This window comes from Pholis gunnellus (assembly GCF_910591455.1).
Source record: "Pholis gunnellus genome assembly, chromosome: 8".
Classification (NCBI taxonomy): domain Eukaryota; kingdom Metazoa; phylum Chordata; class Actinopteri; order Perciformes; family Pholidae; genus Pholis; species Pholis gunnellus.
The window spans coordinates 17,744,079-17,771,387 of NC_136534.1; the positions used below are offsets into that span (position 1 = coordinate 17,744,079).

The 27,309-nt window shown below is 42.4% G+C and overlaps 2 protein-coding genes across 2 annotated transcripts in view; both read left to right on the forward strand.

Annotated features, from left to right (window-relative positions):
• The first annotated feature begins 60 nt into the window (after window positions 1-60).
• Window positions 61-7,941, forward strand: slc2a3b (solute carrier family 2 member 3b). Its single transcript, XM_079164522.1, has 10 exons — window positions 61-373; window positions 3,240-3,344; window positions 3,809-3,969; window positions 4,397-4,637; window positions 5,389-5,551; window positions 5,771-5,958; window positions 6,651-6,755; window positions 6,849-6,950; window positions 7,058-7,261; window positions 7,353-7,941. Exons 1-10 carry the CDS (start codon window positions 347-349, stop codon window positions 7,593-7,595), a joined length of 1,539 nt encoding a protein of 512 aa, XP_079020648.1. The 5' UTR covers window positions 61-346; the 3' UTR covers window positions 7,596-7,941.
• A 3,313-nt stretch (window positions 7,942-11,254) lies between these two features.
• ephb6 (eph receptor B6) overlaps window positions 11,255-27,309 on the forward strand; it is a 37,108-nt gene continuing 21,053 nt past the window's right edge. Inside the window, exons 1-3 of the mRNA XM_079164648.1 lie at window positions 11,255-11,352; window positions 21,055-21,119; window positions 26,011-26,283. Coding sequence (XP_079020774.1) covers window positions 11,295-11,352; window positions 21,055-21,119; window positions 26,011-26,283 — 396 coding nt within the window. The 5' untranslated portion in view covers window positions 11,255-11,294. The remainder of the gene's footprint in view (window positions 11,353-21,054; window positions 21,120-26,010; window positions 26,284-27,309) is intronic.

The following is a 27,309-nucleotide window of genomic DNA, read 5'->3' on the forward strand; positions in this document are numbered from 1 at the left end:
AGGGAGGAGTTATACTGTCATTTTGGGCACCGACTCCTGTTGAATTCATTGAGAGCAGAAAAGTGCTCCACTCTACCTATAGGTATCTGTTAGGTCTGTGGTTTATGGTCCTTACTGGTATGAGCTATTGGACAGCTGCTCAGATTCTGAACACGTTTATTCTTTATTCATTAATGATTATCACATATTGTTCTTGTGTTTGTTTATATTCCGGTTTCTCTGCTGACTGTTTGCACAGAGGTGTGGGTGTGCTTAAGAATAAGAGACAGCTCCGTCTGAGAAGCTTCCGTCTGCAGACTGAAGAGTTCCTGTTACCTTTCTTCTTAATAACTTCTATCAAGCAGCAATGATGGAGCGGATTGAGGACGATAAGGTAAATATCACTGTTTCTCCAAACTTATTTCAACATTTAAAACCTACATGTGTGATAGTGCTGTACAGTTTTTGAACATTACAATAATATTCTCAGATGTAAACACATGACTTTAAGATGTCTGTTATAATTCCCAGTGGTCCCTGAGGAAGAGTGCCAGCCATTTTGTCATTGTTTGTTATATTGTGACCCTGTTTCGTGAAAACACATTCTAATGAACGAGAGTGTGGTATTACGAGTCACAGACTGGCAATTCTGTATTTTTCCATTCTGGCAAGAGCAGGTGATTGGGTTAGAGACCACTTCAGGAAATGAGTAAGAGAGAAAGAGTGAGACTGTTGGGTGGCAAGTTTGAACTTGTGTGTTGTAGTTTCTTGCTTCTATCTGCGTCATCCTTCAAAAAGTTGGATGAGGGAATAATAATATAACAAAAAGAGATCTGGAAAAGGGCAAGGATTGACAACTTGCAACTGCACAAGTATAGGACACAGGGAATAGGTTGTGATTTTAGTGATAACATGGTACACAGGGGTTAAAGTTACTCATCAAATGGTGAACATTTGAATTTGAAAGCATTAACTCTTTGGCATTATAAAGAATATCTCGAGTGAATTTGCCTACTATCATGTCTTTGCAGACCTTCCCTGTGGTTTATATTTTAAATCATGCAGTTACTTCATTTTCATGGCTGTTAAGATTTACAGATCACATGTTAATGTGACTACCCACCAAACCAGAATGATCACTAGCATGCACTCCAAAAAGCCTCCGGCAAAACATAAGCACAAAGTTATTATAACCAAATGTCTTTCTTTCGTAAATATTTTTTCCTTTTTGGATGTGCCGCACTGAAGAGAAAAATGTGTACAGGAACTAATGCAAAAGTCAGGTTTATGACACAAATCAGGTGGAATAAAATAAGTTTTGAGTAAAAGAGAGAGACAGGGACGAAGATTGCAAGATGACATGAAAGTGGAAGTCGAGCGTCAAAGAAAAGGTGTGTCAATCAAGAGTCTTTCTTCTGAATATTGAGAGAGACAATGAACTGTTGAAGCACAGGAACTCAAAGCGGCGAACTTTAGAACTTTAAGTTCATCTTAGTAAATCTGAGTTGTCAGTATTGGTATTATCGTTTGGTTGTGGTTACATATTGATCATAACTATTTTAGCAGGATGTCATATGTTATAATTTAAAACCAGTATGTACAGTATATTATAGTATACAGCTGCAGACATTGAGCAACATTAATGCATATGCTTGGCTGCTGCTTGCAATTATAGAAACGCACACAACTAGAGTGAACATGTTCCCGTGCCAACACAATGCCTCACAACATGCTGACACAACCTCTCTGAGTCTGACGCATTCTATATTAATGTGCTCCGTCGGCCACTCCTTCGTTAGAGTTGTTTTAGCAAGAGGCTTTTAAATGCAATCGTTGTGTCTGAATCTTTTTCAACATAAGCATGTCTCTAACACAAGCACACACACATATGTACACACACAACCACACCCCCTACATGCACAGACAAACCTGGCATGTTTTTAACCCTGCTGGTTATTTGAGGTGATCTTGTGCCAAAAGTCAAACATGGCTTGCGATGAATTTGTTAATGATTATATTCTCAAATGTTTTCTCTTTTTAATCTTTATCATGCATTTGTTTTGTTACCAGAACTCTGTATTTCCCCTTCGCTATCACTTTATCCTGTATGCAGCACTTCCTGTGTGCCAAACTGTCAAGATACACATGTCACATGAAGTTCAAACGACGTTCATCTAGTTTTAGTCCTTATTATGAGACAAGGCTATGATATCCCTAAGAAACACACCGGGACATTCTTTCAAGTTATTCATCAATTCCTTCTTGTTTCACTCTGACTCGTGTTGGTTCATTATGCTAACCTGATGAAAGAACAGACAGTTCGTTTCAGGAGAGGGAGACTCCTTTAACCTTGAATTTTATCTATATATGTGTATTTTATCTGTGAAAATAGTAACAAAATGTCCAGTAGAACATTGGGACAAAGCGCATTGGTGCCTATCTTTGTGTCCGCTTTCTGACTTGAGCGCGATTATAAATTGTGCAAAACAACTAATTATCTTGCAACATGAAGTTTGTGTTGAAACAGCGGCGGATTTTGAAAAGACTGGATGATGAAAAATGTATTTCCTTTTATTAATGAGTCTATTTGGACCTTTAGACTCAGGATGCAAACGTTCTCAGAAGGTTGGTGTATTAAATTAAATGTAAATGAGATAAAGTCTCTCGGTTGGTTGTTGAATCAATGTGCAACTTCAACGGGGATTTCCATTTTGGGCATGCCAACTCTATGTAGTACACGTTAAACTTCATTAAACCAATTACTCCGTTCAATTCTGCTCGGTTGGATACTTTTAAATTTAGCAAATTTCACTCCCCAGCATGCCCTGCCATGTTAGGGATTATTGTCAGGTGTATTAGCTTGTTATTACGAGTTAAACCCACTTTAATTCCGAAACCAGTCGGGGAAAAAAACCTCACAATAGGATTCAGTCTTGTTCTCTCAGGGTGTCTTTAGCTACTTAGCTGAGAAATACCTCAGAGCTGCAAATCATGGAGCATGTGCCGCGTTGTAACACCTAGCTTTCACAGCAGTGCTGCGAGCTGCTGATGCAGAAAGCTGAAAACAAGGAGGGAGAGCAGATGTAGAAAGGCTCATTGTGTATGTGTGTATGTATGTGTTACCAGTGACACTGTAAAACAACAAGAGCTTTGTAGAGCCAGGGCCAAGCCATGACCACCACACAAACTGTGGGGGTGATTGTACATAAACTCCTTTTGCTCATTGTTTTAATCTTTTGTGTCTTTTCCTCTCTCAACAGCCGAAGAAGAAGTTGACGTTTTACCTTCTCTACAGCGTTTCAACAGCAGTCATTGGCTCGCTACAGTTTGGCTACAACACCGGGGTCATCAATGCACCTGAGCAGGTGTGTGTGTGTGTGTTTGTGTGTTTGTTCCTGGATGCGTGTGTTTTTGCTGGATGAGCCTTTTAATGGACGTCGTTTAGCGTTAAGAGAGAGGGATTAATAATAGATCACTCATTTGCTAATAAGAATATTGTAATAACCAAAATTACCCTTTTAATTGCCATCATTTTAACACTTTTTAAAAATATTTTTGTTCTGTATCTGTGGTCTTGCAATGAGGCCTAATTTACAGTTATGTTCCCCGACAGGTCTGGTCTCATTTGTAAACACAGCATTGCAAGTTGGCAAAGCTAAAAGCTACACTGCCCCCGTGTGGATGTGTCAGAAACCCACGCATCAAGCACAAAGCTCCGTCGCTTCTGTTAGAACTTAAATTAACTGTTTTGAACATAAACAACATAAGACAAACACTTACTTAAAAGCAGTCACTTCTAATCCAGGCACTCTTTTCCGTGGTTTGACAGAAACTGCGCAGGTTTTTCCAGAATGTGTCGATGGAGCGGTTCGGGGAGCCTTTCAGCCCAGGAACCAACACCATGGTGTGGAGCATCGCTGTTGCCATCTTCAGTGTTGGAGGCATGGCGGGGTCTTTCTCTGTCGGAGTGTTGGTCAACAAATTTGGCATGTGAGAACATCAGGAATAGACACTGTGGTGCAGGAAATATTTCAGTTCTTTCAGGATTTTAAATTCACATTGTGTGACTACTATTTTGCTTTCTTTTATTTCCTTAGATTATTCAAATGGAAGAAAATGATTTGGCAACTTTTAAAATAGATTAATTGTTTTAGTCATGTATTTAGGTAGAATGGGAAACATGTCCGGCTTTCTTTGTGAAATCTGAGAGCAAATTAAATATTTTTGGTTTTGGACTTCACCTTGGAGTCTGGCAAATTGTGATTTTGTTATTATTTTCAATTGAGAAGATTGTAAAAGCAGATGAATTGATAATACAAATGATAATTAGCTGCAGCCCTCATTTCCTTCTACATACTATTTAGACATGCTTTATTTTACTCACTCATGTCCTTTCCTCCTTGTCTCTCTTCACAAGGATTAAGTCCATGCTGCTATCCAATATCCTGGCTCTACTTGGTGGGAGTCTCATGGGACTGTCAGCTTTGTGTGGATCTCATGAGATGGTCATTATCGGTCGCTTGATCATCGGAGTGTTCTGCGGTATGTGCACGGGACTGACACCCATGTACGTGGGCGAGATCGCTCCCACTGCTCTCCGAGGAGCCTTCGGCACGCTGCACCAGCTGGCTTTAGTTATTGGCATCCTGGTGGCACAGGTATGATGCCGAGATATTAAAACTGTGATTATATTATTGATGCTTTTTATATTCGATTGTGCAAAAGCTGTAGATTTCTGCAGAATAATGTGGACAAAAGATATCGGCTAAGAATAATAAATAATCAGAAATAAAAACATTGCAATGGTCTTCTATAGTACAAAATGCTTTATTCGCCTCACCGAACCTTTTTGGACATCTTGCCGTCATCAGAGCGGTATCGGAGGTAAAGCTCATCAGTGTACAAAACTAAATCATCATCCCTTTTTTCAGTGAAAATATGTTTACAAAATACCGCATTGTACCAGTGGATACAGAAATGTACAAGAAAAATGTATCTGACCATGAATACAAAACATATAACATTACAAGCATCTTTTCAGACTATTTTTTAGCGAATAGAAAATGTAATTGTAACCAATCAAATGGCAATAAGTTCAATATCCACTTTTCAATACAAACCACCACATATTGTATTCTTTCAACCTCATCTTTCAAAGCACAGCGTAGTCAAATCTCTTCCATCTCTTAATATTTAGATTACCGATCAATGGACTCTGTATAAAGAAACTGGGAACAGCCCTGGATGCAACTCTGATAAAGACAAGATAGCTGAAAATGTTTGGTGAGGAGAACAAAGCATGGTGCGCTGAGGAAGAGCTCTGCGACTTGTTTTAGTTCGATCAAACTGAAACTCACCTCATGTGAGTCCATTATAAGTCTGTCTTCCCCTGTTATCTACCTATTTTAGATCTTCGGCCTCGAGTTTATTCTTGGCTCTGACACTCTGTGGCCTCTGCTGCTGGCTCTCACCATCCTGCCGGCCATCGTGCAGTGCATCATGCTGCCTTTCTGCCCTGAAAGCCCCCGCTACCTGCTCATTTCCCTCAACCAGGAAGAGGAGGCAAGGAAAGGTCAGTTTTGAGACATTATGCCAACAAGATGGCAACATAGGATTTTAATGAGACTGCATCGAGAATTACTCTTGCATTATTAATGATCTGCGGATTGAAGCATGGCCCTGTGATTTATGAAAGTTTAACCACATGATGTTCCAAGACCCTTTCAGGATTTCTTTGCATCATATTTGCACAATAATGTCGCTATTCATCCGTCCCGTCTTCTCTCTGTAGCGCTGGTGCGTCTGCGCGGCAGTGAGGACGTGAGCGATGATATTCAGGAGATGAAGGAAGAAGGGATGAAGATGGCCATGGAGAAGAAAGTGTCCATCCTCGAACTCTTCCGATCCCGAAACTACCGTCAACCAATCATCATCGCTATAGTCCTCCAGCTCTCTCAGCAGCTGTCTGGCATCAACGCTGTGAGTAAACGCCGAGTCCTATGATGGAGTACATTGTTAGTGATATGATCATCAAGTGTCAGTCCATGTCATCTCATACATTAATCTTTAAAGGAGCATTCACTGAAATGATACAAATGTGTCTGACAAGCACATGACGAGAGATGCTTCTTGGCTCCAAGCAATGTTAGATTGAGTGGAATAATCTAAGCCACTAAGGGTCGACAGAAGAGGCCAATACAATGGTATTTCATAGGTATTTTGTTAATAAGGTCATTTCACCAGGCTGACTAAATGTGTTAACGTTCCCTCGTCTGACCTGACAATCACAGTAAAGCCACAGCTGCCTGCGGCTAAAGGCTGCACCATTGATTTAACTGACAGATATATTAACAATCATGACCTATCTCACTCACCAGCACAGCAGATAGTAGAGTTGAGTCTTCCCGCTCAGTATTAGTTTCATGTTCCACAACTTGTAACAAAAAATACAAGCTAGCTAATAAGCTCTGAAAACCTACTGTACACTACCTACCCAGCACCACACATAGTATGCATATGCTTGCAGATGCTTGTTCAACGTTTGCTAACAACTTTAAAAAGTGTTAATATGTCAGTGTTGTGTTTAAAGCTTGTGGATCTGCCGCCAGGACTACTCTAGTTTTATTCACTAAAATAACGAGTTACTGATGACAGTCTTCCTTCCCCTCCAGGTGTTTTACTACTCTACAGGTATATTTGACACAGCTGGTGTGACTCAACCCGTCTACGCCACCATAGGAGCTGGAGTTGTCAACACTGTGTTTACCGTTGTCTCTGTAAGTGTCTGACTACACATTTGCTGTCTCAATACAAGGAATGATGTATATTTCTTGGATTATTAATTGCTATTTTTCTTGTTTTGACCCCAGCTCTTCCTGGTTGAACGGGCGGGGCGAAGGACGTTGCACCTGATTGGTCTGGCTGGAATGGCTATCTTTGCCCTCATTATGACGATCTCCCTGTCTTTGGTGGTGAGTGATGTGATGTTTCTCTTGAGACCTTACAGAAATAGAAAAGTGTCCCTATTGCTCCCCCATTACATCTTGTTCTAACTCTCTTTATTTCTCTCTCTGAGCAGGAGAAAAACGATTCTCTGAGCTACTTGGCTATCGTGGCTGTGTTTGGCTTTGTTGCCAGTTTTGAGATGGGTCCAGGTCCAATCCCCTGGTTCATCGTGGCAGAGCTCTTCTCCCAGGGGCCCCGACCTGCTGCCATAGCCGTCTCTGGTTTCTCCAACTGGACCGCCAACTTCCTGGTGGGGCTGTGTTTCCCTAAACTGGAGGTATGGTAAAATAATTAACTCCACTAAAATCTTCAGCTGTACGAGCAGTTTTGTCTTTAATAACAGACATCTCTCTCTCTTCTTCTCTCAGGAACTGTGTGGTCCTTACGTCTTCCTCATCTTCACGGTCTTCCTCATCGTGTTCTTCATCTTCACCTTCCTGAAAGTGCCTGAGACCAGAGGAAGAACCTTTGACGAGATTGCTGAGGGATTCGCTTCCAGGGCAAGGCAACAGTCCACAGAGCCTGAGGCGGTGGTCGCTGGCCTGAGAGAAGGCAAAGAACCTGATCCCATGTCCCCCACAGACAAGGTTCCCATGGTGGCGCTTACTTAGAGGGAAGAAGGAAGACTCAGGGTGCAATACAGATAACAGGTTTCAAATACATTGATATTGTAAGGAGCTATATTTCATACAAATGGTGAGAGAGCAGCTGTGTGTGTTTAGAAAAAGCCAACTAAATACAGTGTTAAAGATTCCCCATTTACAAATGCTAAATTAATTGACAGAGTTCCCTCTAATCCTGCTTTAAACATGGGGCCAAACTTAACTGAATTACTGAAGTACTTAATATTTCTTGACATGCCCGCTGCCAGCTTAACGCATACTGCCATATAAGAGGATCAACATATGTTGTGTGTTAAGTCCCAGGTCTTCAGCTACCCCCAGTGTTAAAAGGTTGTGGGATTTGGAGGGGGGGGGGGGGGGGGGGGGGGGGGGTTATGTATTGAGGTCAAGCTTGAAAAGCCGTTTTTGGAGCCCAGTGGTTTGACCCAAAAACAGACTGACTTGCTGTCCTGTCTGCTTGCCTGATGTGCCTTGCTGCCAGGGGGGAGGGAGCCACGTCTTCTTGAGTTGACGGAATAAATGTAGAGGAGCTGCAGTAAGTCCCGCTCCCCGTCAGGTGCACAACAAAGTGCTGACTGTAGACTTGGAATGAATATATCTAACAATGCAGAAAATAATAAATATTTATTCTCATCCTGTAGCATCCCCTGAGAGTACAGGATGTTTGTGTGTTGTTTGTACTGTCTGCTTCAAGTATTTAGTTTTCATGATAACGAGGTGTTCGTCTAGCACTGCCGGAGCCCTATAAAAGTCTCCTTGTAGGCTTTCTGCTCTAAAAAACACAACTTCATCTCTTGTGTTCTATGTTTTCATTTACAGTCAGGATGTCATAGTGCAGTCGTTTATGCAATTCAGCTGTTGGGTACAACAACTCAGCTGGCTACTGGTTTTATACTCGGCTTCTAACTGTGGCAATAGGAAACACATGCGTCATCACTCTTGACATCAGTACGTAGCTGTAACTTCTGCACAATAGGTCATATAAGCAAATATCTTACAATCTCTAAAATAGTGTTTCATTAAATCAAAGGTGCTCGTCAGTGTTAAAACTGTTATTTGAGAGATGCATTGAAACACATTCAAGTGCACTTATTAAACAACGCATGGCAGTCTAAACAAGATGGTGGGGATCGTTCTGTTAAATAAAAACACTAAATGAATTGTATTTTAAAGCACAAAAAATGTCTTATTGTATGTTCTTCTTTCTCATTGTCAAAACATCATGTGCATATATCGTAGATTCGCCAGTTACTGCATCATGATAAACTATTACAGCCTAGTATACTTATATGCTTATGAATGTTGTGTCAATGTTTGTACAGTTGCATCTTCCTCTTGGCACACACTCTTAAGGAAGCACTTTTCAATGTTTGAGCTCAGCAGCCTTTTAATTTGCACTTTGGCATTCGGACTACTTTGTAATGATTGTTTATTTTGTGTATGGCTCCCTGTAAATATACTGTATGTGTTAGGATGTGTATGGTGTTTGGTTGTTATTTGTGCCTGATAATACTGTGTCATCTATGTTATATCCACTGGTTTTCTTGCACTGCCACTATGGTGAATGTCACTAAGTTCCTCAACAGTAAACGGAAGTGAGAAGTTGAGTGTTGAATGTGCGAGTCACATAAGAGATAAACCTTAACTGTTTTTCTATCGTACAGTCCTCTGTTCTCCTGCTGCAAAAGTACGAGTGACACCTGCTTTGACTAAAAAGGAAATTAAGTTCTCCATCTTTTAAGGGAATGTTCGACTTGAATTACGAGCATAAACAGTCTGTAATGCTACGAGTCAAAGCACTGAATGTTTGATGTAATTGCAGTCTTGCAGTGCTTACGTTAAAGTGTGAGAGGTTTGTCTGATATGTTGTTTGGTCTCCACTTCTGCACTGTGGCAACTACTCCCATTTCCTTTTCTGCGGCAAAAACCTCAGCCAGCTGTGCAGTTACACACTGTAGAGCTAATTTAACCGACCGTCTGAAACACTGAAATAAAGCTATGAGTTGAAAAGCAGACTTCAGTTTCTCTCTTTGTCTGCTGCTGCTGAACAGTTGGGTTTAAAAAAAGATGTATTCACGGTTGGGATGACGTTTGAGGAGTGCATGCGCGAGGAGGAGTTATGAGGTCAGATTCCCTCTTGGGTCACACGGTTTCAAAAGCCAAACCAGAAGAACACACACGTAGAGACGCAAGAGAAATTTAGCCTCAAAGAGGAATTCCCCTGAAAACGTCCTTTAACAGTGCAGCTCTAAAGAAAACATTCTTCTAAAATTACAGGTCTTTGCTTTTTTGTTTTATGAGTGCAGTTGCAAGTGATTCATTTTTTCAGGAAGGAGACTAAAACAACATTAGGGCTGCAGCCAACAATTATGTTCTTATTGCTTAGATTACAGATTCATTTTCGTTATTTGTTCCATATAAGTTTATAATTTGGTCACAAGTTGCCAAAGCACCTCTTAAAATCTTTTTTTACTGTCACTGAAGACCAAGATTCATTCATTCATTTGAGAAGCTGGCACTAGTGATTTTTAAAATATAGACATATTATTCAAGATGGCACAGGGAACAAGTTCTTGCTGAACAAACAAAACGAATTATGACGTTTTAATTCCCTGCTTAATGACTGAAGCACTGTGATCCATCTCCCTCTTCACTTCAGCAAAGAGCCCTGAGTACAGGGCCCCCGGCTGGCTGGGAATGGGGCCATCTAACCGTGTCAAGCCAATAGGCAACATCTCCCTGCAAGAGTCTACTGAAGTCTCACTCAATGCAGTGAACTGGGGCATGAAAGCCCATCAACAAGCTGCAGTACTGCGGTCTGACCAGCGGGTGGCGTGCGTGAGCCGGAGGGGTTTTCAGCTGTGTGTTTGCATGCATGTGTGTGTGTGTGTGTCTAGATACTGTCTGGATGAGCAATCCTGTGAGGCGACGAGTGTGTCTGAGAGACAGAGGGGAGAGGAGGAGGGGGGGGGGGGGGGGGGGGGGGGGTGTTAGGAAGAGGGAGGATGAAGAGCATCCAAAAATGTGTCTTAATTATATTCATTTTCCAGAACAAGGTAGAACTGAGAGAGATCAAGCAGAAAAGAGGGAAAAGAAGTTGGGCAATCTCACATGCCACAGCTTGAAAAATGCAAGTTAGCGCAGCGTCGAGACATGTGAGGGATGCCACAGTCTGCCAGCCGGCCTCGCTGAAATCTGTGCTCGGCATTTTGAGGAGAGCCGGAACTGATGTCGTTAGACGTGTCTAGACAGTTGTTTTAGAGACCAAACAAACTTGTTTATTAATTTGTCCACCTCCTTTTCCCTCTGTCAGTCTCTCTTGTTGACCCTGCCTTGCTTTCTCTCTCTGTCTTTGTTTCTCTCAAAAATAAAAAAAAATAAAAAACCTCTCCCACTTTCCTCCTCCCGCCCCGTCTCTCTGACAACAGTGTTTTGTTTACTTCCTCTATTGGCAGTGTACTTATTGTATGTGCTGCTCTGCAAATATTTTTCTCCTTCCCTCACCCATCCACCCCCCTATCCCCCCTTGCTCTCTCTCTCTCTCCCTCTCTCAGATAAAGGGAGCAAACAGACTCCACCCCCTCTCTCACCCCCCTCTCCCTCTCCCTCTCCCACATACTCACTCTATCTCCTTCTTTCATGCTCTCTCCCTCCCTCTCTCTCTGTCAGTGTCATTCTGTAGTGGAGATGTGGAGTGTCTTTCTTTCTCTCTGTCTGTTTTTTCAGCCCAATTCAGCTGAGGAAGGTAAGAACTCAACTTTTACTTGGTCTTGAATTCATCGTTGCCTTGCGCGTGTTTACGAGAGCATAGCGGGATGGAGAGTTTCCACAGCGCTCCCATCATGTGCTCTTAATGAGCCTACAAGTGAAGGATGGAGACTTGGTATGCGTCTGTAATAGCTCTCTAAGAATGTGGCTCTCTTTGGGAATGTTGGCCACTTTGAGGATGTGTGAAACTGTGGCAAGTAAGGGTAGTGACGCAACAACACAAGAAAGTCTGATTGATCATCAATTGTTGGGGCCTCACATCCAGCTTGGGACCCCCTGAATAATTACCAGCTTTGCCCCCCCCCCCCCCCCCCCCCCCCCTGCTCACACAGTCCGGTGTGCGTTAATTTTGTGTGCTGTGTCTGAGTGCATATGTGTGCATATGCATATGTATGCAGATGCATGCGAGTGCCACTGGCAGCAAATCAGATAGTACTTTGTTGGCACGAATGTGCCAGGTGCGTGCCGGGGCCTATCAAGCTCCCGCAACAAAAGAATATGGAAATGAGGCGGGAGACAAATGCAAAATAAGTTGCATAATCCATTTCTCTTTCACATATTAACCCCTGTGTCACTCGTGGTCTCGCGTATGTTACAGCCGTAGACCCCTGCCCCCTCTGAGGCACTCTTATCAGTGTGGCCCCCTCGTCTCCAGTCTCCTCAGCGAATGTGCTCCGCTCTTAACTCCACACACTTTGTCTGTATAGGCTACTTGGACATTTTGGAGATCTTTAAAAGTGCAAAAGGGAGTGGAGTGAGTGTGTCAGTCTGTAATCAAAAGAGAGACTAAGAGACTGTCTGGAAAAGCTGCTGGTTAACCTGACGCTCATTTGATGACTCAAGCTGCCTTTAAATGTATGCGTGTATACATTTGTACATATGTGTGTGTGTGTTTGTGTGTGTGTGTGTGTTCTTATAGGTGCTTCCTACATAACTTTGGCTCCTTGGTTTCAGCAGGCAGCACACAAATGACTTTCAAAGAATCTGGCTGCATGTTGGAAAGAGCTGCACCTGTTCACGCTCATCTCCCATCGGCTTTAGTTTACTGCGAGGTGTGTGTCAGTAATAGTCTTTAACAGAGGTAACTTATACGTCGGCGTCATGCCACAGATTTGAGCTGTGTATGTAACAGATGGCCTGGACTAAGATGAGACAGAATGATAGAGCGGGAGAGCGGCTGCACGGCGTTGCTGGCCTACTGACTGACTGTTTGTGTAATTGAAATAGAGCTCTTCATAATACAGTATTAACCCAATAGCAAGGAAGTCCATATAAATCCACATAAATGTAACCATATAGCTATGTCACGAAGGGAGGATTTGGCATCTGCCTCAGGTTTGCTTGCAGTAAATGACATGTCTGTCTGGACTGACTGATATTACTGTCTGTCTTTCTATTTTTTATTGTCCGTCTAATACTTTTGAAGTATGTCTGTGTATCCACCATAACAACCCATATTCTTGTCTGCTTTCACACCACAAACCATGAGGAAGTGTCATTTTAATCCTTAAATTCTTGCTGTGAAGAGTATGAAAGCTAGTTTTCTGCCTCTTTGCATGCAGACAAACTGCAGAGTGTGAGTGACAGGGTGTTTGATTTATCACTCTCGCTAGCTGACTGTGTAAGTGTTGACACGTTCGCCCACATGCATTGTTGATGTGAGGTACTGTTGAGAAGCCACATGGCTGGCCTCTAAATTGTTGGATCTGTGTCGAGGATTGCGTGTTCACTGTTCACATTGGATTAACACACCACAGTGAAGGGGGGGGGGGGGGGCTGTGCAGGAGGCACACCTGATGCCCCTCAAGCTCTTCCCATCATGGATGAGTGGTGATGCTCACTGAGCTATGCATATCCTGAAATTAACCTTCTATCATTAATAGAACGTATGTCATACACTGAAAAAGGGTATTGACTCTGATTTTTGCCAAAAGGCAACGGGCTGCACAAACTGTAGACTAAATGTTTATCAGTAACTAAACTGATTAAAAATGCAAATGACTTTCTCTGTAAAAAAAAATGTAATCAAGACCAATCAAGTGAAAAAATGCAGGTGTTATCTGCAGTGGTGGAAAGTAGGTAAATATTCAAGTCATTATGTACACTTTGGAGTATTTCCCTTTTACAATATTTTCTACTTGAAACATATCACATAAAACAATATGATGAGCTTTTATAATATTTCAACAATGCGTTCTTAATTTATATAAACCCAGTGGCTCCCAGTGTTGGGCCATAAAATAATTCACCTAAAGTTAGCCTACTCTTTACACATCACTCATTGAAAAATAAATGACTTTAATAATCACCAAAAGAGTGCATTACATGTGACCTAACTTGTGTTACTCTGCTCAGCGCTGCCAAAGGTGCCTCAAACATATCAACTCCATTCCATTATCCAAACCGCTTATCCTATTCAGGATCCAACATTAAATGAGCTGTATTTAACATTGTGAATATTAAAATAGCAGCAGACAAATACTACATTTAAAGATATAGTGTAGCAATGTCTACCTCGCTCTCCCTCTGTGTGTGTTGTTAACCAAGCTTCTTGTTTCCTGGTTTACACGTGAGCGTGCCCCAATGGTTAGCTTATGGCCCATCCATGTCGTTGCACCGCTCTCCTACGGCGGTTAGAGCTGATGATGACGTCACGGCTGACAGCGTCATCGCAGAAGCGTAGCACCCACCTTCTGGGTTACCTGTGAGTCGCCGTTGACATGTTGAGGGCCGTTGAGAGGCGATCGAAATGCTCCACCTTTCAAACTAAATTAGGGTTAGGTGGCTGCTGAACGTAGCGTTAATAATACCCGTGAGTAAGGTTAGTAAGCCAGCTAAGAACACATAACATCTGTACAAGACAACTTTGGAAGTACTGGTGGTGTTTCACCTCTTTTGGTAGGAGCTTACCACCTTCAGACACATCTGCTCCTGCGCCAAGCTAGCAAGTCCCAAACCTCTACTGACATAAGTTACTGTAATAGATTTGCTGAATTTTGAATTTTGAAATCCCCTATACTACCGATTACTGGAAAAAGTAATAATTTTACTGTAGCCGATGACGTTACTGCCCAACACCAGTGGTGTCTTGGGGCCCCTTGACATGTTTTAGATATTCATGAGTTATTAGCATTTCCATTTCCCCTCTAGCTAAACTTCTCAGATGGTTTCACTTAAATAGCTGTTTTTGGCCTAAAGAGGTAAAAAACAACAGAATATTTCACACACAAAAAACCCAAAGACCAGATGTTTAAAAAATGAATACAAGCGTGTTTTGCAGAACTGCTACTTGGGCATTGATGCATCAGTTTTAATGATATAATATTAACCTTTATCCGACTAAAAGTGGCCGATAATGAGATCCACATTTGGAAGTTTTAACAAATCTGATAACGGTGGTGTTATATTGGCCGCCAGTATTTTCTAAAATACATGTAACAAACAAATAATTTTGATCTTTGTAATTACATTAAGTATTGTGGCCAAGATGCATACTAAGCTGGACATTTTACTGTTGAAAAATCAACCTGTCAGCGCGCTCTGATGGACACACTATGTAATAGAGGAACTAAATGACCTTAAATCTAGTTTTATTGACTGACTTATACACGGATGTCAATATGTCTTCAGTAAGCTAATACTAGTCAATATATGGCTGGGCAATTAACTATTCTAGTTCCTCAAGGATCTAATAAAGTTCCAGCCAAATTAATAGTACATCACTCACATGGACCATTTTCTTCACATTGGGTACTTTTACTTTGATATCCTTTGTACATTTAAGTTAGATTTTTGAATGCCGGACTCACTGATTACACTTATCACTTATAATGGAGTATTTTTACATTGTAGCACTGGAACTTCAAATGAATTAAAGGATTTTCCACCACTGGTAACCACCACCCACCGTGCAGAAATAAGAAAAAGACACCAGGCCGTGTATACTTTCAGCCATGTTGACGTTCTCACTTTAAGGTCAAGTGGGCCATCTTTCCTGCCGTCACTTTCTTTCTGGCTTTAACTGGATATAAATTAGGCAGATTACGATCCTTTATCCTGGGTGTAGTAAGCCACTTTTCCCGGACACGATGAATTGGAGATAAGAAAATAAATGGCGTGCTTGTCACAGTGGGAGTGCAGCAGGACGGATGCCACTAACAGCCCTAAAAAGCTCTCTTCGAGTCCCTCTTGCCTGCATGTGTACCGAGCTGCAGAAAGAGAGAAACCACATGTTGGTGTTGAAGTGGAGGAAGCAGCATCCCCATCATTGACACTGCAGCACTACACTGTGACCAGGCTTTATTTTTAGCTGTGTTATTGCATGTCATTTTTAAAAGCAACATCATTTTCTATAGCTGTTGAGAGCTCCGTAATTCCTCAAATGAATCACATAACTGCCATTTGAGTTAAGAGAGGTTGAAGCTGTCAGGCGGCTGCGAGCCAAGATTCTGCTTTGAGTCAGTCAGTGTCGGCGCAGATAGTGTCATAGATAATACGCCTGTGTGGACGGGCAACGAATTAGAGCCAAAAATGTAATTGAAAGATGAATGTGTGGTATGGACTGCTGCGACAGAGGAATGTAGTTTGGCGTTTTGAATTTCACTTTAGAGCTGCACTTGGCAGTTTGCATGTTGGCTTTCGACTAAACAGCACGAGAGCAAAGTTTGATTGTTGAAGGCTTCACTATTCAGAAATGACACAATGAGATTACAGTAAACTGATCTCCTCTCAGATTTACATTCCTTCTCTTTAGTGGCTGTTGAGGGTGGAGATGGCGATGAAAATATGTTTGAAGCAGGTTCTGTTTCTGATAAGTAGGATCTCAGTGCTGTTGAGGAGAAACTTTTGTATTTTCCTTTTATATTTATATTTTATGTTTCCATTTTGCACAAATTACGCTCATCCAGTAGGTGCAAACTTTTCTGCTGTAACACTATTGAGGAGTATTGTGTTTATTGGGTCTCAATTGATTTGGCTTCTTTCTTGACAAATCCAAGCATTCCTGGGCCTAAAATACACAACGCAATTAGTCTAAACTCTTTTAAAATGAAATGTCCTCTGATCAAAAAAGAGGAGAGTGAAGGAATATACCTGAACAGGTTCAAACAATGGTTTGACAGTATTTTGGGAAGTAGACTTATTTGCAGAGAGTTAGATGAGAAGATTGATTTGATTACACGCTCCAATGTCTATATGGTAAATATGGTACCACAACTTAGCTTAGCATAAAGGCTGGAAACAGAAGAACACAAATAGCCTGGCTCTATAACAACATCTGCCTATCTGCACCTTTAAGGCTCACTAATTAACAGGTTGTATATCATTTGTTGAATCAAGAGATATTCAGGCACATGACGAGCCATAAATCCACAAATGGTTGTTGTTATATTTCTGTTTTTGTACGGATTAAAACAAGTGAGTTTTAGAGGGTGCCCCTGACTTTGCAGTCCGCCTTTGAGGGTATAGCCGTTGGGAACAACGAGGTCAGACAACACGTAATATGAACTAGTTCCTTTCTATTATAACCCTGACCTAACATGGTACCAGAGTGAATAAGCATATTTTCCAAATTGTCAAACTATTCCTTTAAGATAGTTCCTGGTAAGATGGTAACCTTACCTGTCTTATCTTTGCAAACGTCTTGTAATCAAGCACGAGAGTGAGTTTTGGTTAACTGTTCTCCTACCTGTGCCTGTTGCTGCCTCTTCAGCGACTCATTGCAGGCGTTGCTCTGTCATCTTAGCTGGCTTAAGTGCTGTTTGTTGAAGCTGCACTTTCATTCAGCACCGCCAGAGATTTTTTGAAAACTCCCTTTGACGTGTGCATGCTTATTTCTGGAATCGCGTTAATCCCCCTCTTTCCTCACTCCTCCACACTCCACCCTCCTGCTTCTTCTCTGTCTTGGCGTATCACTCTCTCTTTGTGGTTGTTTGTAATGATGGTTTGGTGGAGGCCTTGTCCTTGACTGACTGTCTGTGGGTGGGAGCATCTGGAGCGTATATAGAATGGGGTGGAGATGGGTGGATGAATGGACAAAAGACAAAACACGATCTGATCTGACCGCTGCTGAGAACGCTTGCAGCCATTGTGGGAATTTTTGGTGGAAATGTGTGTGTGCATGTGTGTGTGTGTGTGTGTTCCTGTAGCTTGCTGTTACCTGTGAGCTCCGTGACTCTGTGTACACTTTGCAGGTACATTTACTTTGGTGTTAAGGTATTTTACACACTCACAGCCCTCTAGTCGGTGTTAATATTTACACCGAAGTTCTTTGCCGGATTTCAGGGAGGGGGAGGTGGCTCTATTGCCTGGAAAGTGTGCGGTAATGTAGCATACATCCACCACCAGAGAGGCGTGACATGAACAACAGCACTACACTTGGCGTTGGAGAGTGTCGGTGCACGCATGGCCACACAGAGAGGCAAAGTGTTGGGCAAAGAGAGATGGGATGGAGAGAGGGTCACTTAGCTGAAGTGAACACTCCAGCGGCAGGGGGGACAGTCGCAAACTAATGCAGGACACCTCTGCACAATAGAAAAGAGCTTTTACTCCAACGCCACACACGGAAAGAGAGGGGTGAAGCATGAAAGAAGCACATTCAAATGCAGAAACACAATCCTCTCATCCTCCTCTCATTCCTGTCTCATAATCCTGCCCTTTTCATTCTTTTGTCTCCTCTTTTTCTCTCTACCGGTATCAAAGCATTCTGAAACAAAACAGCAGATCTGACATCAATAATGGAGCATAGCCTATCTCCTTATTACGTACAGAGATGCCTACCCTGCTGTCACTTTTTAGATGAATAATACACACATGCAGAGAGGCGGGGGGGGGAGATGAAAGGGACAAGGGGACAAGATGGAGGTAGAAAAGGGGGGGAAAGGTATGGAGCGGAGTGAATAAAAGACCAGAGTGGAGCAGGGAGACGTGAGAGACAGCGTGCATTAACACAGCACTCAGGTCCAGATTGCAGACTCAGCACTTCTCCAAACTGTCAGGGACAAACTTTGAGTGTCTTGGCCCTCAGATGGACCAATAACAGAGATGCTGTAGCGCAGTTCTCTGAGAGTTAAATAAAGGGGCTTTTACTGCCCAGTGGACCTGGTAGAAATTGTCCCTCTCTTTTGTTCAACTTTGTCACTCGCACACACACACACACACACACACACACACAAGAGCCGGTCATGATGCCTCAGCTCAAGCTAATCCTTAAGAGGTGTGTCTAACACAGCACTCAACGCTTATCTCAGGATGTAGAGGTGAATTATTCAACATACTAATGTCACGCAATGAGACACGCATGAAGCTCTTTGAACATTGCTCCATGTAATCCTCATGTACAGGTCAGGTTTGTCTCAGAAAGAGCGGAACAACGTGAGGACCTGGGGTCCCCAAGGCCTCACAACAAGAAGCTAAATAGTAGAGGCATAAATATTAATGTCAAAATAGTTTGCTGTGTATTATTTATGCATGACTCTGCCCCCAAGCTCAGGGTTAATTGAATTTGGAATGACACGTTTGCGGCATTTGTGTGTGTGTGTGTGTGTGTGTGTGTCCTTATCTGATAGGATTGTGTTTAATGAGGTCAGAATGCATGATATGCGTTTAATCCATATGTACATATACAAATTATTTACTATTTTTGACAAATGAAAGATCATGAAAGTGATCATGCAGTTGAATCATCACCTCTAACATTGGGACTGTTGTATTAGACTGCATTAGTTTTAACTAGTCGTACCTAATCAACTGGCAACCAAGTGTACCATTCTGTTACAGATGAACCAAATAAAGCAGGAAACGTGTGCCACCAATGGAAATCAGCATTGTCGTGAAAACATTTAAACATCCTGGCTTTGTCGATTTAGTCTTCTCCCTGTTGCTGATTTTATCCCGATCCAGCCGCCAAGCTGTCCAGACATACACTAAGCACTAGAAACTATTTATTTCAAAGCCCGTGGCTGCATATAATCCTTACCTGTCACAGTCCATTTGTATACTTTTCTTGATACAATTCAAATCACTCCACAATCCTGGAGGGATCCTCCATGGAAAATGTGTGAATTTAGAAAGATTGACATCAAGACAAGCTAGTGGGCGAAAACAGATAAACAGACTGGAGGGGGTGGGGGGGGGGGGGGGGGGGGGGGGGGGGGGGGGGGGGGGGGGGGGGGGGGGGGGGGGGGGGGGGGGGGGGGGGGGCTTGTAAAAGGGAAAAAAAGAAGGGAAATGAAGGATTGGAGGACAGATTTGCAGGGTCTCCATCTGTGAGTATAATCCTTTAAAAATAAATCCTATCTGTTCAGTCAGAGAACAGGTGGGGGTGAACTGATGTCATAAGCCACAAAAGATACCAGTATCTTGTATTTTGTTTGATTTATTGAGAAGACAGAGGGATTCAGTGTGAGTGTGCGAGCCTGCACACCTGAGAAATAAAAAAAAAATGGAGCTATCTCAGTGAATCACTGGTGTTGTGGCGAGACAGGGTACCTTTTCAAATCCCATCCTGTGTGCGTGATGATTATGTAGATAATACTCTTCTGTCGCTCTTTGTCTGCTTTTCACCAGAGAGAAATAAAACCTCCTTCCTCTCTGGTGAAAGATGATGTGATGTGAAATGAAAATGATGGCATGAAAATTGTATGACAACAATGAGAAGAATTATTTATTTGTAAACAAAGGCGGATGGCGTGTGCATGTGTGTCAACAGCCCTTTCCGTGATTAGTGTTGTGCTTGATGAAATCCGGCACTGCATACTTTTTCCCATTAACTCCATCTGTGCGAGCATCCGAACCTGAAGTCGTTTGCATTTGCCACCTCTGTGTGCATGAGAAACGTTGGCTGGCGTTCAATCGGCGGCTCCTCAACAGAGAACCGAGCGCAGACTTTGCCAGACTGAAGGAACACCACGGTTTTGGAATACTAATGGAAAATCACTCAGCATTAAAGTCACTTGGTATGTGTGTGTGTGTGTGTGTGTGTGTGTGTGTGTGTGTGTGTGTGTGTGTGTGTGTGTGTGTGTGTGTTTGTGTGATCTTTATGCCAGCTTGCTTTTTAAAGCACTTAAACCTAAAAGCAAATTATGGGAAAATACACTCCAACATGAAAATGTCTATTCTCGTGCTTTCGCTCTAAATCACTGGAAATGAGCAAATGTCTGTTAATACCTAAAACGATGGTTCCCTCTCCCTTTGGTTCACAAGAAGCATCAGCTTGCTAAGTTTTCAACAAAAAGTGACAGTAACTGTTATGGCCTTTTAAAGTTGGAAAATGTGACCTTTAGTCACAGTGCCCCATCAGGTCAATCAGTTACATTTTTGTAAACACCAGAACATTGTGCCAAACTGCATCGCCGCTCAGAATCGGTTATTAGGTTTGACAGATGCACACAGCTGGAGCGCTCCCTGCTTTTATGGCATGGGGGAGAAAATCAACCTGGACTTGTTCCTCAGACCAGTAAAAGGTTAAATGACTGTTAACCCTAAAAACAAGACTTCACAAGGTTTGTCTCAACTTCAGCATTACTGGAGCAGATCCAAGTTTTAGCTCTTTAGTTTTAACACTCACTCTGTTCAGGTTTAAACTCTTGAGCAGCAATCAATAGCATTACATCGAAAGCTGTACTTGTTTGTCTGTTCATTTCTCACACTTTGTCCTTGTCGCTGCTTCCTTCCCTGTCAGTGATGCTGCTGGACACAACAGAGTCTACCTCCGAGCTGGGCTGGACCACCTATCCAGACACGGGGGTAAGCAGACCTCGCTTTCTCTAGTGCTTTCCAGCTGTTGGAAGCATTAAAGCAGTCATGTTGGGGGCCAATCAAATGTGTTGCGCACATGTTACACATGGTTACGTTTTAAGTGTGCTCTCGTAATCACATTCTTTGTTGGGCTTTGTGTTGTGACTCTAATGTGGGATTAAACACAAGAATACATTTCACATTATTTTACAAAAACGGTCCTGTTAGGTAACTGATGCTGTAATCTGATGATCACATTGTCTTTTTTTTGTCTGACTACCAGCTACAAATATATTCAGTTTACGATCATTTAAGACAAAGGAAAGCAGCAAAGTGTCACATTTAAGCTGCTAGAACCATCAGATGTTTGACTTTGCTTAAAAAATCAATGTTGAAAATGAATTACCTTTTACATTAAAGTTACATTTAAAGGATGTTGGAGAAGTTTTGGTTGAGATTTGGTAAATTAAAAAATAATTATTTGTTTATTAGTAGGGCTGCCTCCTCTTAGCCGATTAGTCAACTAATCGGTCTTTATTCATTTTGTTAATGCATCTCTGGTTAACACAAGATTTAAAGTGGCGCTGTTGTGTGGTTCTTTGTGGAGAAACTCTGTTTTACACATCTGTCGATAAAATCGTATACCTATTAGTCTACAAAGAATTTATTTCATCTGAGGACAGCCATATTTATTTGGTTAGTCATGGTCCTGTATGTAATTATGATGGCAATTTAATGCTGGGTATAATCAGAAAAATAAGACTTGTTGATGAAGAATAACCACATCTGTCCTTCTCAATCAATCATAACTGATATTATAACTAAATGACATATCAATTTCCAAGCTGGGTTTTTAAAAAATAACATTTATGCCAAGATCTCTATTCTCTGCTCTGTAGATGTGTTGATTCAAGCTTACACATCCAAGCTCTTAAAAGTCTGTTTAAGATAGAGACAGACATTCACACATCAAAATCAAACATGACTACTGTCGTGTCGTTTTGCTTGCTGGCACATTTTTCAAGGCTGCATTGATTGCAATGATTCAAATAAACAGCAGGAATAAACAGCAGGCCTCCACTAAACAGCCTCTGTTATTTTTGTTGTGGACATGTCATTGCTGCAGACAATTACAGTTTGCAGAAAGTTACAGATCTCAGATTAGGAATAAGGATAAACGTTCGTTAAGGGTTAAGGCCGAGGTCATTATCTTGCAGGATGTCTGGCATCTGACATTGATTGGTGGAGCTTTTGGCACACACAGCCTGAGAATGAGCAAGGTCTCACCTTCCCTTCTAGAAATCCTTGAGGGATAAAATGCTTTTTTTTCTATTAGTCTGTACTGTGTGTTTTCATCTGTGATGAGATTGCAGTGATTGAACCATAGATCTCCCATTTTTTAGCTGCTTTTTATTTAAGGTTGTCGCATCGCCTTGAGCTGTGTAAATATGTGTGTGTGGGGCTATGTGTGTGTGTGTGTGTGTGTGTGTGTGTGTGTGTGTGTGTGTGTGTGTGTGTGTGAGCGTGTGCTTGCGTGACTGTGCTAGGGTCAGCTCCCGGGTCAGTTAAGTTCGTTCATCTGTGAGTGATTGTGGCTCAGTTCTAATATGGCTCATAATTACACACACACACACACACACACACACACACACATTGTCTTCATTGTCATCATCTTTGAGATTATCAGTCAAACTACATGTGAGAAACTGGAGCACAGAACTCGTACTTGTGTCTGTGGAGGAAAATCCTATGCCATTTACCCTACCAGTACAGAACAATGTTATTCTTATCCTATGTGCAAAACATCTGACGTATACATTTAGAGTATCATACAGTGCGTGAAATGAAAACAAGTCATAACTCTTAACGCTACATTTATACACGCTAGTTTTGGCAGACAATTGCGACCAGCTACCATCAGATTTTTACATGTTGGCAGCTGAAAAAGTACCAGATGTAAATACAGTAGTCTCAAAGCAACATCTGGCGAGCATACACACTCGCATGGAGCCTTTTATCTCACCTTACACTATAGTTTAACTGTATGCGCTGACATTATCACCAAAGCCTGGCCTCCGTAATTGTACATGATGTTTGATTAATTAGGGCCCCAAGTGTGTTAGGAATTTGTGAACCATGGTGGCAGCTGCTAATAGGAGACCATCCATTGGTGTGTGTGTGTGTGTGTGTGTGTGTGTGTGTGTGTGTGTGTGTGTGTGTGTGTGTGTGTGTGTATGTGTGTGCGTGTGTGGGGGGGGGGGGGGGGGGGCTTTCAGCAAGTAAAGCATTTGCATGAGTTCTTTTTTTATGGTCCCTGGATGAGAAGTGGTTCTGAGATGGAGATATGGTTATTTGACCTGGGGCATCAAGCTGAGAGAAGTAGAAAGACAGACCAAAAGAGGGGGAGAGAAAGGGAGGTTGTGTATGTGTGTGTGTGTGTGTGTGTGTGTGTGTTCTTTTTTTAACCCTTTCCTCACTTTTCTTTTCACATCCCATCTTTTCTTGTGCTTGAGGCTCTGTGGATATCCTTTTCTGCGCTCTCCTCCTGCTTTTTCTTGCCGTCTCTCCATTCTTTTAATGTACCGACAGGCAGCCCCTCTGCTTCTTTGTCTCTGCCTCTCTCTCCTTCTTTTAATCTTTCCTCCCTTTGCCCTTCACAGTCCCAGAGCCACCAGGTCTCTGCTTCATATTCTTCCTTTCATCCCCCCAACTCAATATCCACTCGGCCGCTTATTTCCCCTCAGTGTCAAACCAGCAGACTGTCGACTTCTTACTGTAGTCTTTTTGCCCTCCCCATGTTTCACACACTATTCTTCCATTGTGTGTTTGCTGTGTGTGTGTGTGTGTGTGTGTGCGCGTGAATGCATATGTCTTTGGGTATGTGTGCGTGCTTTCCTCTGCTTCTGCGTGTTTGTGTGTGCGTCCGGGTCCTTGCCCCTCCCAGTGCTCTGTCACTGGAGAGATTGCGTGGCTCTCTGGCATTTCGGTTCAAATTAAATCACGAAGATGAGTCGTCCCTATTTTTTTCTTCTTTCCAACGCTTCATCCACCCCTCCTCCCCAATCTGCCCCCCCCCCCCCCCCCCCCCCCCCCCCCCTTCCTTTCTTCATAAGGGAGGGAGAAAATGAGACAGTGAGAAATAGGGAAGAGGGAAGAGGTGGGGTGGGGGGAGGTTTGAGGTCAGAAAACAAATGAAAGCGGTGTTTTTTCACCAAGGTACAGAAGAAAACTGCACGCAATACCACACACAGATACCAGCGGCTGCTCTCTCTACCTGAAAGTCTAAGCCTTTTGCCACATGGTCAGGCTTTTGCTGCAGCCACCTGACACACATACACTCTCTCTGTTTACTCACCCACTTTTCTCTCAGCCCCGGCTCCCCATCTGCATCCCTTCATCCGACCATGTGCTCTCTGTTGTTCCCTCCACCCGATTCCCCACATCCCCATGTCTGACAGGGAGTGAATCACGGCCCGGGAGAGAGAAAACTGTCCTTTCACTCCATTAGACTGACAGAGCCTCAGACTCTTTCTATCTGCTCACTGATCTTATCATTATTCTAATTGGACCAAATATGAATGCACTCCCTCATGTGTGATGCTACAAAGGTTTCTGTTCATACTGGCTGTCAGAACCACACAGAGAAAGAGACATGAGCACGCAGAGATACACTAACACGCACAAACACAGAAACACACACATCCCAAATGCGCTCTGATAGGGTGTCAGGACCTTTTGTCCATTGCCATTGTTGCATGGAGAATACTGATGATGAGGCCTAATGCATAATTCTTCTGTGTTACAACAGAAAAGGCCCTGCTTGTCACTTAGGGCTACACAGGCTTAAAGCAGAGCCTTTTCATCCTTGGAGGCACCGTACTGTATAATTGGTGAAACTAAACCCCTCGCCTATTTACATTTTGACTCAACTGACGGAGTCTCATTCAGAGCTGTGTGTCCCTGCGCTGCTCGTTTTTTTCTCGATGAAGCTACAAAACTCACGCCCCAAGTATTCAGAGTCCCTAAAATATGACAAAATCTGCTCGTTTTATTACACAACAGCTGCCACAAGTCAGACACACAAGTGTCTGCCACCTGTCACATGTGAACAGTGATACACATGCAAATGCCAAGCTAGTGCAAGAGAAGAACTAACCACCTGTCACATTATGAAACTGAATTATTGTTATTATAATACATAATTATACTACTGTAACACATTCATTTGGGAAATACCAACACCATCTATTTAGTTTAAATAGAACTCTCTCTCTCGCACCATAAACAGTAGACACAGGACACTGAAATGATCTCAGTGGTTAGATTCCAGTAGAAGAGAGGAAATGTGTTTTGTTTTTTTGGTAGAAATTAATTGTCTCTTGATTATTACAGTTTTGTCTGCAACACTTGTAAAAGTGTATGCTCTAAATGAATGGCTCAAGTGTTTTAATTAACTATGGTTTTATAATCATTGATTACCTAATTAGACATAGGAAAGTCTATAGTGGATAACTAGGACATAGAGATGGCCTACTTCACTGGGGACAGTTAAAGAACAGCTTTTCACTTACAGATTCAATAATAGTGTTTGTGTTATATCAGAACAAATCGAATACTCTATTATACTCATCTCACTCGTGATAAAGATGTCAAACAACAGTGTGTGATGCTAGTAAAGGACAGGGCCCACATGTCAGCAACACCGGCAATATGTTCAATATTTACCTTGTGAGATGTAAACTATCTTTAGAGATATAAGGATGAATCTGAACTGTGGACAAACCATAAACACAGCAGGGTTTTTAGAGTGTACACATTCCAGAGCTCCCTGCTTAAGATCATGTTTCTCTTTTACAAAGTTGGGTTTACACAAGCTCATAATATTGTTTCTGTCTCTCAGTGGGATGAGGTCAGTGTCCTGGACGACCGGGGGAAGCTCATACGAACCTTCGAGGTCTGTAATGTCAACCAAAATCCCCGTATTCAAGACAACTGGTTGGCTACGCCCTTCCTGCTCCGCCACTCTGCTCCACGGGTGTTCGTCACGCTGCGTTTCTCGGTGCGTGACTGCGCCAGCCTTCGATCACCGTCACCCACCTGCCGAGAGACACTCACCCTGTACTACAAACAGGCCGACTCCCAGAGAGAGCTGGAGAGGACCTGGGCAGCTGAGGTGAGGCAAAACACCGGCCCCAGTTTGAATCCAGATTATTGCAGTTCAACAGACCCTCGCAGCTATTCACTTCACCAGACAGAATCGTAAAGCAAAGTAAAAATGCAATTTCTATTGATGTTGTGCTCATGTTACTCCAAAACTGCAAAACCTCCCATCATCTCACGACAAGGAGTAATTGTATAATCATCCTGATTATTGTTGGGCTTGTCACGAAAAGCTGAGAATGAAACATTTGGTGTGAAGCACATACTTGTTGAGGACTGTGGTTTACAAAATGCTAAAATGTGCCACTGCGGTCTCCGAAAAATGTCACTTCAGTCCCACTAATTATATCTTTAAGGCATAAAATATACAACTGTGACCATTTTACACTCATTGCAGGAAGCGCTCTGAACCTCACGTGTTGTCAATGAGGCCTGTCTTTACTCACACTGACTGTCCAAAAATGTTTTCTTTATTTATGCATTTAGTCGTCGTTTTTTCTGGGACATTTTGAGCTACCGAGCCTGAATTGCCTGAGCTACATGTGCAGTCGCAGTCACAGCAGGAGGGATGCCGTATTTGTATGAATACATTTCTTCTTAGGGAAGTGAGATGCTTTTTAAAAATGTAAATCAAAGCCTGATGAGGAATCAGACGAGAGTCACAGAAGAGTCAGGAAGCACTGCAGCGCTGAAAGTCATCACAGGGACTTGAGCACGAACCCCCACTGGGACCTGCATACATACAAGTCAACGTTTACTCTTCTTCTATCATTCATGTGCCTAGGAAAAATACAGCAAAGTCTGAGCTTGTATTTCATCTTGTCATTTTCCCTTTTCTTTAATTAGTTTTCCATTTTACTAGTGCAGTGCCCGTGCAAAATGTGCCCGTTCGGAACGAGCTGGTTGCTTGGCCTCCGGTGTTGCTGCATGCTGTTCAGTGGTGTAACATTTAATAGTGCTCCCCTCAATAAACTGCAAACTTCGTAACGCGCAACTAGTAAATATGTCCCGTAGATCTCAAAAGAGCTCGCACTCAACA

Coding starts and splice junctions, on each gene's coding strand:
- slc2a3b (XM_079164522.1), top strand. CDS start 347: ATGATGGAGCGGATTGAGGACGATAAG. Junction 3,345..3,808: donor TCATCAATGCACCTGAGCAG/GTGTGTGTGTGT, acceptor GTGGTTTGACAG/AAACTGCGCAGGTTTTTCCA. Junction 3,970..4,396: donor TTGGTCAACAAATTTGGCAT/GTGAGAACATCA, acceptor TCTCTTCACAAG/GATTAAGTCCATGCTGCTAT.